Source organism: Canis lupus, chromosome 2 (assembly GCF_011100685.1).
Source record: "Canis lupus familiaris isolate Mischka breed German Shepherd chromosome 2, alternate assembly UU_Cfam_GSD_1.0, whole genome shotgun sequence".
Classification (NCBI taxonomy): domain Eukaryota; kingdom Metazoa; phylum Chordata; class Mammalia; order Carnivora; family Canidae; genus Canis; species Canis lupus.
The window spans coordinates 8,612,293-8,631,274 of NC_049223.1; the positions used below are offsets into that span (position 1 = coordinate 8,612,293).

Sequence of the window (18,982 nt, forward strand, 5' to 3'; positions counted from 1 at the left end):
AAATAAAAAAATAACAAAATGGATAATGCATGTTCATAGTTCTTTTTTTAGGTATATAGAGCACATAGATATAATTGTACCTTATTTTGAAAGTTTTCTAGAGAGCTGAATTTCTAAATATTGAATTAGTCCTGTCTTCTTCTGGCAATGGATTTTCTCTTTTATGATTTATACCTATGAAACCCACCTGCCTGCAGAAAATTGGAATGTTCATGAATGGGGTCAGTAGAGAATAAATAGAATTATAAAAGGATTGTCTGCTCCAAGAGGTTTCATGAGTAATATTTGAAGAGGTCACTTTTGGAAGGTAATCAGTTCAAAAAACTTCTTTCAGATAAAATGTTTTATTCACATTCCACTTACTCTAAAATTTTTTGAGATAGTTTTCTTTAAAAGATAGAGATACAAAGATAAAAATTAAGAGCCATGTAGTAGGGGTGCCTGTGTGACTCAGTTAAGTGTCTGCCTTCAGCTCAGGTTGGGCCTTGATCCCAGGGTCCTGAGATTGAGCCTGTTTCTCCCTTTCCCTCTGCTAACTCTCTCTGCTTGAACTCTCTCTCTCTCTGTATCAAATAAATAAATAAAATCTAAAAAAAAAAAAAAAAAAAAAAGAGCCAGTAGTAGAGAGATGAGAACTGATAATTTTATCAAAAATATAGGTTAAGAATAGCTACTACAACTGAACTTTAAACATATCACTGAGTTTCCTGGCAGCAAAAGTAAAAAGGGAACCACTTTGTGAAATGAAGCTGGAACAAAATTTTTTTTCCTGAAATTTCATATGTAGGCCTAGCTTGACACTTAATGATTAATAAAGATTGGTTGAATAAAAGAGTATATCTTTACATTAAAAATGTTTAATAAAATAGACAATGTCTTCAGTGGTAGATTTAAGGAAGCTATGGAGAAATCTAAGTATTTTTTAATAAGCCCTCAAAAAAAGGCATATTATTAGACTAATTCTACAAAGACATTTCTATGGAAAACTAACATAAGCTAGTCTATGTATATAACTTAATAGTGATTCTAATGACACAGAAATAGAATATACAGAAAAGTAGATAGAGATCATTTCCTTTGAAGACACATGCACACATACATATAGCACAAATATCACTTATTTTCACCTGGACTTAGAAAACTTGAATAAAAGTAAATTAGGCTCAGCAGTTGAGCATCTGCCTTCAGCTCAGGTCTTGATCCTGGGGGTCCCAGGATTGAGTCCCAAATGAGGCTCCCTGCATGGAGCCTGCTTCTCCCTCTGCCTGTGTCTCTGCCTATCTCTCTGTCTCTCATGAATAAAGAAAATCTTTAAAAAAAAAAATCTAATTTAAAACTGATCCACCCTTAGGACAGAAAGCATTAGGTATATGACAAAACCAATATTTCACTTTGAAAATTAGGGAAGTCTGACGTGTTTGGAGAGGCCATCCAACCCAGTATAAAGCAAAACCAAATTTTTTCTCAAGGGTGGCTTTGATTTCTCCTAGGGCCAGTACTTGATAGAAATCCCAAAGTTCTGAGCACAGTGAACATGGAGTAAAAGTCCTTCACACAAAGCATAATTAAGTTAAAAAACAAAGGTAAGTGTTAGATATAATCAACCAACAAATATCAAGTGCCTCTCTCTCCACTGTGCTCTACTCCTCACCCCACCATGTTCTTAAAAAGTGAGCGACAGTCACAGGGCGGCTAGCCACCTTGGGATCTAAGGAAGTCTCCCTTGCACTCTCCCTCATCCCAGCAGGGACTCAGTCCAAGGACTCTCTGAAGTACTATCTTAGTTTGCAACTTCCAGTGGATTACACACTTTTCCTGGGGTGCTTTTTAAAGAGCTTCTGCCTTGATAAGGTTTTCCTTAGAAGTCAGAGGAAGCTGAAGGTCCTCCAGAGTTCTGAGTCCAGTGTAAGCCCTAAATACAACTCCCACTCCCTCAAACCTCAAACTTATCAATTAAAGTTAGTTCCCTGCACCCGGCCTCCACTCAAGCTCCCATAATGATCCTCAAGGAGACCTCAAAAGCCAATTGCACACAATTACTGGATAGCCTTTGGCACCCAAAGGCCTAAAGAAATGACCTGGTTTAACAGTTAACATTAAGATGTATTAGGAACTCCTAGAACGACCTAGAAATAGCTTACTAACACTTACAAGGTAACATAGAGTGCAATGTCAGGCAGCAATTAAACATCTTCTAGTCTTAGTTTGACTGGGACTCTCTTTATAATGAGGGTAATTATCAACCTTTTTGCAGCTTAAGTATCCACACTGAAGAAGATACCTATACTACCTACCTGAGCTGTTATAAGAATCTAATTTTTTAAGAGATGTGAAAACACTCAGAAGACAATTACTCCTGGGTCACCTGGCTGGCTCAGTGGGTAGAGCATGTGACTCTTGATCTCAGTGTTGTGAGTTTAAGCCCTATGTTGGGGATAGGTTACTTTAAAAAATTAAATTTTTTAAAAAAGAAAAATAATTACTCCTTTCATTCTATTTCAACATGTTGAACATCTGCCCTATGCTAAGCATTACGCTGGGCATGGAATTTACAGTTTGTGGAGAAAACAGAAACTAAATCATTGCAATCATAATGAGTATCATGAAAGAGAAATATTAGGAGCAAGAAAAGCATAAATCAAGAGCCTTAACTTACTGTGAGGGCTTAAGGAAAGTTTCCCTGAGGAATCAACATCCAACAGAGCCATAAAGAATGAGTAGAAATTAATTAGGCAAAGAAGTACAGGAAAAGGTTCTAGTCAGAGGAGCAAAAGCCATGAAAAAACATTGAAAGGTAGAGTTAGGAAATACTTAAGTAACTTTTCAAAAACATTAAATTGTCACATTAAAATATAACCACACAAACTTGCCATTTCTAAGCCCTACTCTAATAGGGTCATCCATAGCCTTTTTTTTTTTTTTTTTTTTTTTTAAATCATCCAATTTTTCCTAAGAAAACAAGGATACCCTAACCCTGGCTACATTACTTTCTACTTCTGTACCAAAGCTTAAATAACAAAATAGATAAATGTCCAAGTAGGAACAAGGGTTTGAAACATAGAATACAATTTTGAATGATCTTATTTTTAGGATGTATTATTGGGTGCATACAAGTTCAGAATTTTTATAGTTCCCTCACTTAAGCATATGTAAAACAAACAAAACACAAAATCACTATCCCTATCTTTTAAGATCAGTGCTTAATTATCATGCATTCACAACTCTAAGACTCCTTTTATATTCATGAAATGTATTTATTTATTTATTTTTATTCATGAAATTTAAATAGCATGATTGATTAAGTTTTTTGAAGTTGCTTTACTCATTATCTTTTCAGTTTCAATATCCTTTGGATTAGTGGTTTTTGTAAGAGAATCATGCTACTTGTACCTACCAGGCTATGTTTTAAACATAAATGCTTACCACAGGCTTTACCTTCTCAGAAAATTGAGGTGCTAAATCATTAATCTGAACATTTTCACCCTACCCCAGACACGTGTAACTTCAGATCATTTTGTGTCAACAAATAATTTTCTTGAATTGTAAACTCATCAAATTGCCTAGATTTGCAAATTAGCTTCATAAAGATTCATATTTAAAGTGTTAAAGTATGTAATCTTCTCTATTGCTACTCTTCTGAAAATGTACATAACTAGTGATTAGCCATATTTATTGTTTTGCTATACATTATATGTTAAATATTACAAAATATTACTTTAAACTTTACTCCCATTTTTCTTACATAAGTAGCTGCTTCAGAAAGTTTATTTTATGTAGCTAAGCAGTTTAAAAATAATTTTCTTGGAGTTTTTATATTAGCTTATTATAAAAGACTTTCTAAGCAACCTAAGTAAGAGAGCCTGATAGTCCAATATGCCACAAAATATATTACTTATATTTTATAACTAAACAATCACCTCCATTTGCTGAAATTCTACAATTGGTAGAAGTAACAATGTATTGTCTCTACTATTTACAATGTGTTACATGTGTTACTAATTATTCAAAGAGGGAAGTATCAAAATTCATTTTTAAATAGCTGCAAGATGTAATGGTTCAAAGGCACAGGGTTGGAGGGTGCATAAAGAGATTCTATAACAAACATTAAACTTTTAAATGTTTTCCTATACGTATTTGATTTAGAAGGAATAAAAATCTCAGTAAAAAAAAAAAAAATTCCTCTAGAGTAAACACATTGTACACCATTCTTTCTAGTAACAATTCTGGTTAGAAATCAAACTTATTTTTTGTCCAAATACTCTAAAGAAGATATCTTGCAACACTTTGTTTGCTTTAGTAATTACTTTGGACATATTTGATAAAGCAAGTATTCTTGTTAACACATCGAAAATATAATGAAAAAGATCACAGATTTAAAATGAAATAAAACTCCATATCGGATAATTTTCACTTTTAGGTTCCTTTCAGAGTGAATGAATTAAAAAATTCTTAACAAGTGAACTACTGATTTATCATGATGCCTATAAGGAAAATGTTTTCTACCTTATCTTGGATCCATGGTACATATTTATTTAAGCAGTTCATTAGGGGAGAAAAGTGAGAAAGCAAAACCAAACCTTCCCAAGTGTGCAGAGAATACGACAAAGTCAGGAATAAGATGCATTGGTACTTTATGCTATCAAAATGAAGTCACTTGATTGAAAGAAAAACTTGATCATAATATATGTGATGCATAGCTATTGTGGCTCATTAAAAAGTATTTTAAAATCCATGTTGATTATTATTAAAGAACAATCCATTTGAATGGTTTATAGACTATTATGTTCTCATAACAAAATTTACAGATTTTAATTAAAAGAATAAATATGTTGAAATATTCATTAGCTATATCTATTTAAAATTATTAAAGGAGAGCTTAAATTGAATCTAGATGACATGAAATATGTTAAAGTAAGCTCAAGAAAAGAAAAATCTTAGCATTCCATCAACAACATTGATCAAGAGCAGACAACTTCAAAATATTGTTATATTCCTTTTGTATTCCCTTCCTTCATAAGCCAGACCATAAGTGGAAATGGGCGGCTACTTCAGATGTCATATGTAGGTCCCATACTTTGGTGATCACTTAGCCTAATGGTCTGGATGGATTGATTAAATTCCATAACACATTCTACATTGTACACTTACAGGAAAAGATAACCTGCCACTATTATACTAAAATCTGATATTCTGTATCTTGTTACTTAAACTCCTGTGTTACAGTATCAAATTTTTAAAATAATGTCAATCATTTTCCCTTTTAAAAAAAAGTCATAGTTTAACTGTTTACTTATAGTTCAGAAATTAAATATCTGTAAACAGATAGGTGTCCATTCACAAAAGCCATTGAGTAGGACTGAGGGGGAGGGGACTAAAAATTAAGTGCATTAAAAATAATGTAATATGCTCTAATAAACTTGTATTTGCCAGTATATATGAAACACTGTGCCCAACACTGTTCTGGGTACTTTGGGGAATATACATACAAGCACATAAGTACACACACATGCAGAAGAAAGAAAATTAATCTACATGAAACAACTGCAGAACAAAAGATGATCAACTTTGAAATTTTTGAAAGGAGAACACATTAGTGGTTTTTCAGGGTTAGGGACAAGAAGAATGTAGGTGTGGTTATAAAAGAACAATAAAAGTGATCCTTGCAGTAATGAAAGTGTTGTGTATCTTGACTACAGTGATGATGGATACACACAGGATAAAACTGTACAGAACTAAACATACACATACACAGAAACACACAAATAAATACAAGCAAAACTGATAAAACCTGAATACAGTGGATGGATTTCTATCAGTGTCAACATACTGGTTGTGACATCATGCCACAGCCTTGAGGTACAGGGGATCTCTGTATTATTTCTTACGGGATTATTATTTCTTACAATTCATATAACTCTACAATTATCTCAAAATAAAAAGTCTTAAAACATGATTATCAAATATACTTTCTCTATTCTAAACACAACCCCACCCTCAAATAAAAGCATACAAGGAATAAACACCAAAATCCTTCTCAGTGACAGAAAAAATTGCCATTTAGGTGCAATTGTAAGTCCCCCCCCCCCCCCCCCCCGCCAGAGAAGCCAGAACAAACATTATTTCTAAGCATTCTTGCCCTGTCAATATGTCCTTAAAATATCTTTTAACTCCGTGTTAATTTGAATGAGTTTTAAAGATCACAAACTATAAATTGAACATTTATGATACAGTAGTGCTAAAATGCTACCTTACTTTGAGTTTAGACGGCAGTGGAATCATCCCTAATCCACCAGGATCTTCTCCATCTATTTATGTTAATTGATCGGAAGCAGATCACACCCCGTCTCTCTTCCTCTTTCTAGAGTATGCATCGGTTCGGACTGAGGGGGGTGGAACGACAGCACCAGAAGGACTTCCCAAAGCTAGCACTTCACCTACTTTGAAAGTCTTAGAAATTATTCAAGCAAATCTTTGCTCTTTCACTAATGCAAGGCGAGAAGTAATGTGTCAACCGCTCTGGAATTCCTTTGGTGTGAGGAAGTCCAAGGTGATCAAAGGCAGGGTGACAAGCCACGGCACCCGGATAAAATGGGTCTGATTGAGGTAGATTTCCATTTGCGTAAAATGACTTCCAGGCCATTCTTCTGGCCTTGACTTTGAACTTGACACTTGCCCGGTTGCGAAAAGCTGGAAACAGGGACGTCGGGCCCCTCTCACGCCCATCTGGACGCTTCACCCTCTCGGCCTCGCACCCCAAGAAGACCCGCTAAAGAGGACGGCTGCTCTAGGGTCTCAGCGGTGTGCTGCAAGAGCTTAGGGGCACCGTCCTCCCGCCGCCGCCCAGCGCCTCTCCAAAGCTCAGCGGGCAGGGGAGCGGGGCGACGGGGAGCGGAGGGGTGGGGGGAGGGGGAGGCCGGGGTGGAGGCAGGGGGCGGGGAGGCACCGAGGGCTGAGTACCCGGGGCTGCAGGGCGCGGCGGGGGCACCTAGAGACGCGGGCCCGGGGGTCGCGGGCTCACCCGCGTTCTGCAGCGTCTCGATGTTTTGGGGTCTGGTCGCCAGCTCCGCCACCATCTGCACGAACTGGGTCCGGGCCTTCTGGTACTGCTCGAACACTGCCGGGGACAGACGCGGTGGAGCAGGCCGCCCGGGTGGTCCCCGCGCCTCCCGCCGCCCGCCGTCGGGGCGCCCCCGCCCTGCGCCTGCCCCCGGGGCCCTACCTTGCAACACCTGCCTCTGGCTCATGGCGCCCGCGGCTCTCGGCCCGCCACCGGCTCGGCTGCGAGGCGGCCCGTCCGCGTCCGCGCCCGACCTGCGAGAAAGCCCAGGGGGCGAGCCGCCGCCTCCGACGGGAGCCGTTTCTGTGTACCCGCGTCGCCCGGGCAACCGACCGGAACCGGAACGCGACCGTCTCGCGGCGACCGCCCGGGCCGGGCGTGACGTCAGGGCAGCGGTTCTGGGCGCGGGGCGCGGGGCGCGGGGCGCGGGGCGCGGGCGGGCAGCCCCCGGGGGAGCTTCGCCTGCAGGGGTCCCCTGGGCGCGTCCCGCTCGCGCCGCCGCCGCGGGGGCGTGCGCCGTCGGGGCCCGGGTCTGGCCCGGGCAGGCGTCCGCGGGGAGCCGGGGCTCTTCGCCGGCCGGACCCACACCCGCCGGCTCTCCCGACTGTGCCGCGGACCGGGTCCCGGCGGGGGGGTACCCCGAGAGCGCCGGCCGGCGCGCGGCGAGGCGCAGTCGTCCTTCCCTTGGACGGCCAAGGGACACCCCAGCTAGGACGCCGTGTCATCCTTATACGCATTGCCAGTGCAACCCCGACGCCCGCTGAATGGTTTCCCCTTGGATCCAGCTCTCATGTGCCTGGCATTTCTGGCTTCAGGATTCCTGGAGGGGCAAGACAGCCGTGTCCATAACTACTGCTTTACAAGTATTTAACAAGCACTTCTAGAGATTCAGTGAGAAAAGTAGACGGGGAACATACGATTGATAAATATCCTGTCTTCCGTGACTTTCTCCTTCCTACCAACCTTGCTGTTTCCTCCCTTCTGTGGTATTTAGACATCTGTCTTTTAAATTGAGGCTTCATTTTGTTGCTAAATGACATTTCCAAAAGAAAGGGAGAGAAAATTTTTTACCTGGAAAGTCTTGATTCACATGATCTTAACTAGACTTCCCTAGGTTGTATAAGTGTAAAAAAATTTTTTTTTACCCAGTTTCTTTTAACAGGGATTAAGTAGCCTATCACTGGTTTCTAGCTTGCCTGAAAACTGTATAGGGGATGTTTCAAGGACAGGTGTCAACTTTAAGTGTTTCTCCATCAGAAACTACAATTTCACCAGGTGTCAAGTGAGTAGATAGCCACAGCTGCTGCTAAGTAGTGCCAAGACAGGAAACTTCTTGATATCTCCTCTTCAATAGAAGGGAGTATGAAAACTTAGCTTGTTCTCATATTTGAGGGGAGTCCTATATAATAATCTTTAGGCTCTCACTCCGACTTGAGCTCTCCGGTGAAATCCTGATATTTTATAGAGCCCCAGATACTTGGGGAATAGACCACCAATAAGAGAGATGAGTAAGTTTAATCAGTCAGGTCCCTGCTACAGGAGCAGGTGCATGCCTTTTGCTCCGCAGTTCAGAAGCCAGGACTACTCACAATCCCTTTACCTAACTCCAAAGTCGTAAGTTTCACGATGATCTCCCCACATTTCTCTCGGGTCTTTTAAAATTAAAGTTTTTGTATGTTCCCATGTGGGGGAAAACAGATTGAGCAAATAATTAAAATGGCAAATAAAACCTTCATTGTAATTTTGTTTTCGGTTCCTTGTTGCATTATGAAAAAAAATCCCCCTTAAAACTAAGAGGTTCCATATTTGGTTTCAGTCCTTAAACAATTCAAACTCCTAAGCTACCACAGCTGCCATTTTTAGTAATTGTTTTACTATGATTTTCTACTTTAAAAGTGTTGAGATAGGAACTCAATACTGAAAAAGATGCCTAAGCCTATAAATATACTACGTATACAAGTCTACTTATGGAATGCTACAAAGTTTAAAAACTTAAGTTCAGATAGTATATAAACTATTTTTAACTAGAGGTTCTGAATATCTGTCATTAACAATATCTGTGGTTAAATTATATTTTCCTGATAAAACATAATATAGGATTCCCACTTTATATCTGAAATTGGACACATTAAAGAATCTAGATCTTTGCTCTTTCTTCTAGCATTTTTTTTTTGGGGGGGGGAAGGCTTTACCATTAAAGAGAGAAATGCTACAGAATGATTATAATATACATAGAAATGAATTATCAACAATTCAAGTGTAAAATATGGCAGATTTACTGACAAGAAAGCCAATCTACATTTTCTGACCCACTTTTCAACTTAGTAACTTCAAAATAAAATACCATTCTGTTTTACAAAGCTAATTGAATGCCCCAATATCACATACACACCTGTAGCATTTAAGTAGTGAGAAAGAAAACTGTTCAAAGGGATATTTCAGGGTTTAAGTGCTATTTAAGATTACTGTTCTTAAAGTACCAGCTGACTTTAAATACAGATATACAATGTACTTAATCTATTAAACTATACATTTGATTGAGGATAAAACACATTATCTGAACAAATTGAAAAGTGTTTCTATGAAAGATTTGTTTGGAAATCTGGCTCCTTTTGTAAAAAGCTAATCATGTGTAACTTCAAAATCACTTTTGCATTTAATTTTTTTTACTTATGCAAATTAGACTTAAAAGACAACATTATAAAGTCAGTTTAGATATCCTGTTCTGCTTCTCTAAAATCTGATTTGGGAATTCTGAAAAATCTCATTATCATGGGAATATATTTTACACATGCCTGAAAGAAATTTTGCTGATTTTACCATACATATTTTTTTTTCTTCAGCTCCTCGCTGAATTTTAAAAGTTAAGGTTTATATATGCTGATTAGATATTAACATCCACATTTTAAAAATTGTTGAGGTGAATCAAGTGTATACATATTCTTCTATCAAGCCAAACACATATTAAGTATCAAAGTATGCCAGACATTTTGCTAGTAACAGAATGTGTCTGTCTTCTAGCACATGAGATCTAGTGGGAGAAAGACACCTAAACAAAGTATTAGTTCATTCATCAAGTATATACTGCAGCCTGCCCATGTTTTAAGAGCTATAATGGCTCTAAGCCATACAAGTGCTTTGGAAGCAAAGACCAGGGACTTAGGGTAACCTAGGTGAAGAAATGAAAATATCTAAATCACTTAAATAATGAAAGGCTTCTTGTTTTTGATAAAAATTAGCTGGCTTTTATTTAGATATGAAATCTCCTTCCCTCCTCCCCCAAAGAATTAAAACGTAGTATTAGCATTTAAATAGGCATTCATTTGGCAATTGCATGTAATTATTAAGTTATAGAATACAATAATCACCTTGCCAAAAACAAATCTAAGGTCACTGAAACAACTCCATATTTGCATACTTGAATTAAAAATAAAAACACTACATATCTCATAACCAAATTAGTGGACTCAAAATATTATCTACAATGATGAAAGCAAACATATGACTCCTAAATGTTGCTTTGGCACTCTTTCAGGGAAAAACATCAGGATTTTGCATTTGGGTCTCAGCAGACCATCCATTTGTGTAATCAGGTTTGTCAGCAGTGCAGAGGAGACTCAACACTCCTTTCCAGGAGGGGAAGATTAACATTTCTATGCTTGGGCTGTATTTGTCTTATTTCCTATTCTTTGCTTTTCAAGCCTTTTAAAGACAATTCTTCACATTTTAAACTTTAAAGTGTTTACGTTTCAGTGTTGAGGTCAGTAAAATGTTAAGAGGACAGTGATTGAACTGGCCCAAAGTTCTAAGGCTATACCTGTAAATGAATTTCTTTTCCAGTAATTCAATGGATGCAGAGACTGAGCTCATCTTTTCCACTCTCAAAATAAACCATGATTAGGGGGATTCCATACATGAATAATTTCGCTTCCAAAGGCACCATAGAGCACAAAGTGATTGGTACTAAAAATGGATTCTTTTAACGTAGAAGCCTGAAATAGGTACTAGGACATGTATTTAAAAAAAAGAAGAAAGAAGAAAGAAGAAAGAAGAAAGAAGAAGAAAGAAGAAGAAGAAGAAGAAGAAGAAGAAGAAGAAGAAGAAGAAGAAGAAGAAGAAGAAGAAGAAGAAGAAGAAGGAGAATTATTGCTGCTTGGTGTGTGTGTATGTGATATGGATAATTTTAAGGAAGTGAGTTTTCCTTAAAAATTGTACCCAAACCCCGCATCACCAGATAGAAAACTCTAAGCTCCCTGACATAGACCTCTGTCAGCCACTCCCTCTCAACACTACCCCAGCCCCCAACTCTTTAAAATCTTGGTGTTGTTGGACTCGTCTCAGGGATGGTAGGTACTGTCCCTTTCCCATCTTTTTATTAGTACAGGATACAGGAGGCAAAAATGGCAGGTGTCACATAGGAAACGACCCCCCGGGGCCCACCCCGCCCGCCTCGGGTGCAGGACCTGGGAGGACTCGGCCCGCGCACCGGTCAGGTGCAGGTCCAGCCGCCGCGGCGCCCCGGCTCCGCCAGACGGAAGCCTAGTGCTTGGCCGGCGCCGCACCACTGGACACTGGCGGGTCTCCGCGCCGGGCGGACGCGGGGTTCCCGGCTCGACGGCGCGGGCCGGCAGGCACCTGTGTTCAGTGTCGATGGGGCTGTTGGGGTCCCAGGGGAAGGGAAGAATGCAGTACTCCGGGAGGTCCTCGACTTTTCTCTTAGTCCCCAAATCCTCTAACTCCGATGAGCACCTCCGCGCAGTTCCTAACGAGGGACGGGGCTCCGGGAACCAGCTGGGGCTGGGCTCAGGTGGTGGTTTGGATCAGAAACCGTCGCGGGCCCCGCGGTGAACCGCTGCGCTAGGCAGTACAGGGGGTGCGGGGGAGCCCGGTCGGGGTCGGGGTCGGGGTCGGGGTAGGGGGAGCTGACCGGAGGAAGAGGCGGGGGCGCCCCGCCCGAGGGCGCGAGTGCGGAAGCGCGGCGCAGGCTCGGCCCGGCCCGGCAGCTCCCCCCTCCGCAGGGCCTCCCGGGCGGGCTGCGCGCTCGGCCTTGGGGATGCCCGAGGGTGCGAGCGGGGTGCGTCGGGGGTGAGGGGTGTCCCACTCTGCGTGCATCCGCCAGCTCTGCAGGCCTGGCTATCTTGAGGGAGGGAACCGCGGGTCCCGCAGAGCCGGCGTCTGCTGGGGGGCGGGTTGCAGGAAAAGAAGGCCTCTATCCTTTCGTTTTGCTTCCCCGGGCCAGGGCTCCGGCGAGAACCGCACCGCCACGCGGGCTCCCGCGGAGGGGTCCCGGCCGAGCCTCCCCGCGGCGCGGCCGGGCGGTGGGCCCAGGAATGGTGCGGCCAACTCTCAGGGGCCGGCCCGGCCGGGGCGGAGCCCCGAACCCCCGAGCCGAGGTCCCGCGGCGCGGGCGCAGCCGGAAAAACTCGCCGCGGCCGCTCGGGTCGGCCTTGCTTCCCCCTGACTTTCTCCTGCCAGGAGTTCTAAAGAGAGCCCGGTGGTGGTGGTGGGGGCGGCAGGGGGGAGCCTGAGGGTTCAGACTTTTTTTTTTTTTGCCGGGGGTGGGGTGTTGAAACCCCGTACCACCTTCCTTCAGCCAGCTCCCTAGACCCCGTGGCGCAGGCCAGATCCCAGAGGCGGGTTGAAGAACCAAAAGCTTATTTGAAAAAAAAAAAAAAAAAGCCAAATCTCACTGCGCATGTGCGAGTCTCATTTTTTTTGAATTTGACGTCATTTTGTTATATCAAGTTCCAAACCCAAACTTCTTGCTCATTGATTCCTCTGAAGAATAACTGACTGTATGCGCTGACCCCTCGAAAATGCTGAAAAAGTAATGAGAGAAAAATTTCAAGGTTTGTGCTTGAACAAAGATGGCATAGGCTGTTTATCCACTCTGCAGGTCGGTTTCCCCCACAGGGATTATCAGATCCAAGAGTAAGCTCCGCTAAAACGTAGACTAGGTTGTAAGACGCGGTGGCACAGCATCTCATTCTTTACGAGGACATACTTGCACTGCAATTTGCCTTCTCGTTAGCCCGAGCAAGCTATAAAACATCTTATTTTTTGATATGCCAGAGGGAAATCTCTGAATATTGCTACTGAGTTATTTTAATTTACCTCCTACTCCAACATTACCCCCTATTTATTTTTTTAAGTGAAAGATAAAGGTTCTCATATGGGTAATATAAAAGATTAATGACTACACGTATGAAGAAAATAATACCTCTCCCATTAGCAAGACAGGAAATGAATTACAAAGAAATGCTTTTTATTCTAGGAGTTTTTCCCTCCCTCTGCTGAAAGAATACGTAATTGCTTCTCATTTTAATTTTAAGTCAAGAGTAAAGTTCTTGGAAGTTTACAAACAAACTTAGAAGTATACAAATAATGCCAGAATGTTTATGGCCAAATCTCAAATAGAAACACACTTACTAACAAAACTCTTGGCTTACAAGGTCTTTTGCAATATTATGGACACCAAATGGGGATAGTGAAGATAGAGCCTTTTTGTTGCACAATTAGATAGAAAAAAAAATAATTTAAAAAAATGTGATGCTTATGCATAGTGCTTTCAATGTATGGCAAGAATTTAAGAATGATACCAAGAAACTGGCATCAGTTATCTTTGTGGGAAAAGGATATTCCCAGAACCCATGGCAGACCATGGTAATATAATAGACTTGTAGTGCACTAGAGGCTCTCTTTCAGTCTAGAGAGCCTACATGAATTGTGTGTTAAAGTTCATGACATGCATTTTCTTAAGTCCATTTTAAAGGATGCTTATATATTTTGTTGTAAACTTAGTTTATTATAATGACTTTCCTTAGAGGTGTTCTCCAAAGTGCTAAGAATTTTCATAGGTGAATAATTTGAGTCGAATGAGCATTTGGTAAAAGTAAGTGAGGTCCTTTGCATCTCCTAACCTTTTTCTCCTTAGAAAATGATGGGGTAGTTTGAAGAGAACCCAAGTAAAAATATTTTAAGAAAATTGTCACGAGGCATATTTAGAAAGAAACAGCTGGTAAACACATTTTCCCAAGCTTACTCTGACCAAGTTCTTCAATTACATTAGAAAACAAACTGTAATGAATCATGTTCAAAGCAAAAACACTGTCCTGAATTAATTACTGATAAGATTAATTTTCTGATTCATGAACAACTAAATGCTTTCCAAACATCACTTTATCTTCCCAGTATGATTTACACTTAAGTATTTTGGTAGTGTGTTTATTAAACTTAGGATTGTTATTGTTGTTGTTGTTGTTGTTGTTTTTCCCAAGAGGTTGGAAAGGAGTCAAAAATTGCGTGGTAAGATTCTATAGAAATGTAGCCGATTCCAATAAATAGTCCTCTGTAGGGAAGTACATTATGGAAATGACGTGGTTGTCAGACCTAATTGCTTGGCTTTTGAGTCCTTATAGAAGAAATTCTACAGCCTTAGGGGTATAGACTCAAAAGCAGCATTTCTGGTTTCAGTTTAAATAAAACAATGAAATCCATCATTATTCAAGTCAATAGCGATAATTCACATGAATATGAATGCACTTTGATCTTATCCTTCAATTCAATGAAAGACACAGTCATAATGAAAAAGGGAGATAATCTCTTTAACTTGGTCCAAAGCAAGTTGTTGGAGCTTTTCTTTCTTGAAAGACCGTAGAAGGGAACTTTTCACTAAAGCCTTGCTTTCCTATTTTTAAGGTGGTGGTGGAGTGTTTGGGCAATCTACAGGTCATTATGTTGCCTCCAGGAACCAAGTAATGCTAACTTTCTTCTTTGAAGTAAACTGTCTTATTTAATGAACTTGACATTTTGTGAAGCTTAAAAGTGAACCCCTTTTAAAACATCACACCTAAGATTTTAGGATGCGTATTGATTTGAGTTCACCATCAGATATGATTAAGACATATTAACTATTTTCAGTATGTTTTAAAGCTGATTTAAATTAAAAAAAGATATTTCAAGATGCATTGTCTTGGTAGATTTGCAACATCCAATACAACCTCTTAAGTGTTCCTGTTGAGCTGTTAATATCATGCTTGTGCTATCTGAAAGTATCAAACTCTCTTTAAAGTCTCATCCTGCATTTGCCTATTTAACCAATTTTCAGAGTTTAGTGGGAGAATAGCAAAGTTACTAGTTCTTAAATACACTTTATCATTGTCCTTAGAATTCTGGGAACATCTGTCAGATAATTTTGGTACAATCTACCACATTTGAAATATAATTAGGTAAAAAATATGCATGAATGAGAATATCTGACTAATGGCACTAGCTTGGAAAATGTCTAGCTTTTCAGCGAGTTCATTAAAGGTACCCAAACTTTATAGCAGTTATTAATAATTTTTTAAAATAAGTGTTGTTGAACTTCTGGAATCCTCTAGAAATTCAAATATTTGTTGAATTGTGTTTAAAGGACTGAAGCATACAAAGATTTATAAGACAGGTGGTTGTTCTCTAGGCGCTTTAAACTTTTGAAATCATATTTCAGCTGATTTACATGAAATTTTAATCCTTGAAGAACACTCAGCTAACTTAATGGCTATTTAAAGAAGGGACAGTTATCAAGCGTGAAGAAATCTGGCAATACATATATTTCCCAAATTATCCTACTAGCTAAATAAAAGACTGTGCTGGATACTTTTCTTCAATAAAAACCTGTTTCAAACACTAACAAGCTTCTGTTAAAAAAAAATTAAACCAGTGTCCTAGAGCCACAGATATTAGGAAGGCAAAAAGATTCCTGAGGGTTAAGGTCAATCATTTTCTTTATGGATCAGACCAGTCTACACTGCCAAGAGCTGATGTGGTTCATCAAATGAAATGAAGGGGGGTGGGATGCTCTATCCGCTTACGCATAACAAGTATTTGGATGTGAGGCTGGAGCAAATCAAAATATTCGTGGTAGACAAAGAAGACAGAAGATTGTAGCATTTTCCTGTGGTTCTAACCCAGAGGAAAGCCACTGTTACCAAGAGCAGATACAACCATAAGCTCTTCTTTGTGTCCATGTTACCAGAGAGGGAGTGGGCGTCTATTCTTGACTTCTTTCTTTACCACCATGCTTATTTCTGATGTCAAGAAAAGCTTTCTACGGGATTGCCCATTGATAAAGCATTTCAGCTCAAGTTGGAGAGCAGGGCACCTGGGGCTGGGGACTAAGCAAAGCGCCCTATCTCGGGGGCTCAGGTGCCTGTTCAGCGAGGCGCGCGCTGCAGCGTGCTCTCCTAGCAGCCCCTATTGTCTGCGGTGGGGGCAGGGCCAAGCCAGGGGAGCTGGCTTTTGAGCCGAGCTGAGGGTACTGGAGGATGAGGAGCCGGGGCGGGGGCGAGGGATGTCAACCAGGGCAACCCCCAGAGTTTCAAACGCTCGACCCCGAGGTGTACGAGGATGCAGCGGTACCAGCGGCGGCTGCGGCGGCCCCGGCTGCAAATCGCCGTCGTGTGGTTGCTACTGGCAACCGAGCCTCTGCCTAGCGCGCAGCCCTGCAGCTCCTGGAAGGAAGGTGGCGAGGGGAAGCGGCTGCGGCGCCGCCGCCTCGCTGCGGCCCGCGCCCCGCGGTCCCTTCGGGCTCTGACCGCGGCTGTGAGGCGCGGAGGGCCGAAGGGCTCTTCGGATGGGGGTGTCGCCGCCTCGGAAGCGTCAAATTACTGGCGCCCTCTGTGCATGCAACATGGCAGCTCCGGCTCGAAGACTGGGTGCATTCGGTCGGCCGCGGAGGCGGGGGCCGCGCGCTCTGCAGGGCGCCCACCAGCTCCTTCACCAGGCCGGGAGCCGGGCCTGCTCGCGCCCCCGACCCGGGGCCGGGCGGAGCCCCGGGCTGCCGCGCGCGCGGACTCGCCTCGCGTTCACCCCGCGGCCCTTTGTTCTGGCGCTAGGCAGGCGCCTCACGCTTCGGGGGCTGTTCAAGGAGACCCTCGAAGACCCGGCCACCCCAGGTGGGACGCCAGGCCTCCCAGCGCCCTGCGCCTCTGTCTAGCGTCCCCGGTCCCCGAAGGGCGCCGGGCCGGGCTGGAAGCGCGAGCGCGGGATCCTAACCCGACCTTCGCGAGGGGCCGCCTCTCGTCGGGTGGGTTCCTTCCCTGGGCGGAGCTCCTCACGCCGAGAGGTGTGAGGCGCGCTACCCGGCAGGGCTGCGGGCCGGCGGGAAGACCACGCCCGTCACGGCCGCAGGGCAGTGGCATTCTCCGCCGGGAGACGCGGAGCGCTGCGGGCTCGCCAGCGCCCCGGTCTCCGAAAAACGGGGAGGCAAACGCCGCGCTGAGGTGTGCGCCGGGCCCCGCATCGCCTCGCTCCGGCCGCCGTCGCCGCCCGCGAGGAGACGTCCCCGCCCTGGGTCCGGGGCGCGCCGAGCGGCCCACCGGGAGTGGCCGAGGGGGCCGGCGCCCCCGCGGGGGAGGGTTGGGGGACACTTGGCATCTCTAAAAACCGCGGTGGAAGAGTGACACTGCCACGTATACAAGCCAGTTGTGACGTTCAGCACAACGTGCTACTGAAATACCAAAATCCGCCACCAAATGGCGGCTCCTGCAGTCTGCCGCGCTGATAAAGAGGACTCGCCCGGCGTCGCCCATTTTAGGCCGCTTTCACTTCTCCGCCGTTGCCCCGACTCCCCTTCCCGAGCCGTTCCTTTCTCTCCCGGTTTTCGGGGCGCCCGCGGGGGGCCCAGGTCAGGGGAGCGCTCGCGCCCCGGGCACCCGGCGGGCGCAGGCTCTGTCGGGAACCGGCGGCGGCGAGCCAGCGTCTTTCGGAGGCGACATCCCAGCGTCGGGCCGCCGCGCTCTCCCCGGCCGGGGGCGCGAGGGCGCGGGGCGGCGGCCTCCAGTCTCCGGCCTCCCAGGGTCGCCTGGCCCCCAGGCCTGGTTAGGCGTCGCCTTGGGGCCCCACGTGTGGGCCTGTGCCCAGACCGCGAGATTGCTCCCGCGAAGCCACCCCCGCCCTGGGCAGCGTCACCGACTAAGCCCCAGGGGACCCGGGCCCGACCGGAGGACCCTCTCCCACCCGCCTTCCCAGTCACCGCCCTCGAAGCGCGGCCTTCGGGAACCTTCAAGATGGCAGCTTGATGTTTTGTTAGTAACGGAGTTTGCGATCTATCCAATAAAAGCTCCAATTGCAAGGACACCCCTTTCTTGAAGGAGAAAGGGCGTAGCATTCGAAGCGGGAGGAGGAGGGGGTGCAACGCACGGACGAGCGTCGGCGGGCTCGGCGGGCGACGCCGCGGCCTCCCCGGACGTGGGCCGCCTTTCCGCCCGCGCCGAGCTCGAGGCCCGAGGCCGGGTCTCCGCGCCTCCGCCGCGCGGCAGGCTGCGGAGGTCTCGCCCGGTGGGCCAGCCCTCGTCAGGGAGGCGGCCGCCTCGTGAGGCGCGCGCACCCCGCTGTCGCCGCTCCCCACCCCCCCGCCTTGCCACAGGTTCCGACTTTGGAGAAACGTCTTCCTTTTTTTCCGCCGCGTCCCCAGCCAGCGGGGCCTGAGAATCTCGCTTTCAAATTTGGCGGGATCCGAATCGGCCGAACCCAGGCCGGCGCGAGGCAAGCGGCGCACGCGCAAAATGGCCTCCCGGCGCCCTGCGGCTCGGCCGGCGCGTAGGGCCTGGCGGAGCCCCCGCGGCGCGCGGTCCCCGGGGTCTGAGCCGCCGCGCCGGCCCCGCGCCGAGGGCCGCTGGCTAGACAACACGGACCGGGAGAATGGCAGCTTCCTCCTCAATGTGTCCTTGTGGGGAAGACTCCCTGACCGGGAAGCCAGCGCGGCGGTGCAAGGGAGGTCATTTCTCCAGGCGGTCGTCCTGTGCCCTTTCCACCGGGCACCAGAGTAGGAGAAGGCTTTGCTTGCTTGCCTTTTTTTTCTTTCATTTTTATTCCTTCCTTCTTTTTTTTTTTTTTTTTTAAGCTGTGGCTCTTGCCACCCTAATCACCCTCGCCCCCGCTTTT

General features: G+C 44.7%; 1 protein-coding gene across 3 annotated transcripts in view; it reads right to left on the bottom strand.

Moving 5' to 3' along the window:
• Positions 1-7,373, bottom strand: part of SPAG6 (sperm associated antigen 6) — a 66,875-nt gene extending 59,502 nt beyond the window's left edge. For all 3 annotated transcript variants that reach the window (XM_038529827.1, XM_038529828.1, XM_038529826.1), the window contains exons 1-2: positions 7,220-7,373; positions 7,019-7,114 (exon numbers count right to left, since the gene is read on the bottom strand). In XM_038529827.1, coding sequence (XP_038385755.1) covers positions 7,019-7,114; positions 7,220-7,244 — 121 coding nt within the window. In that variant the 5' untranslated portion in view covers positions 7,245-7,373. The remainder of the gene's footprint in view (positions 1-7,018; positions 7,115-7,219) is intronic.
• Positions 7,374-18,982: the final 11,609 nt, after the last annotated feature.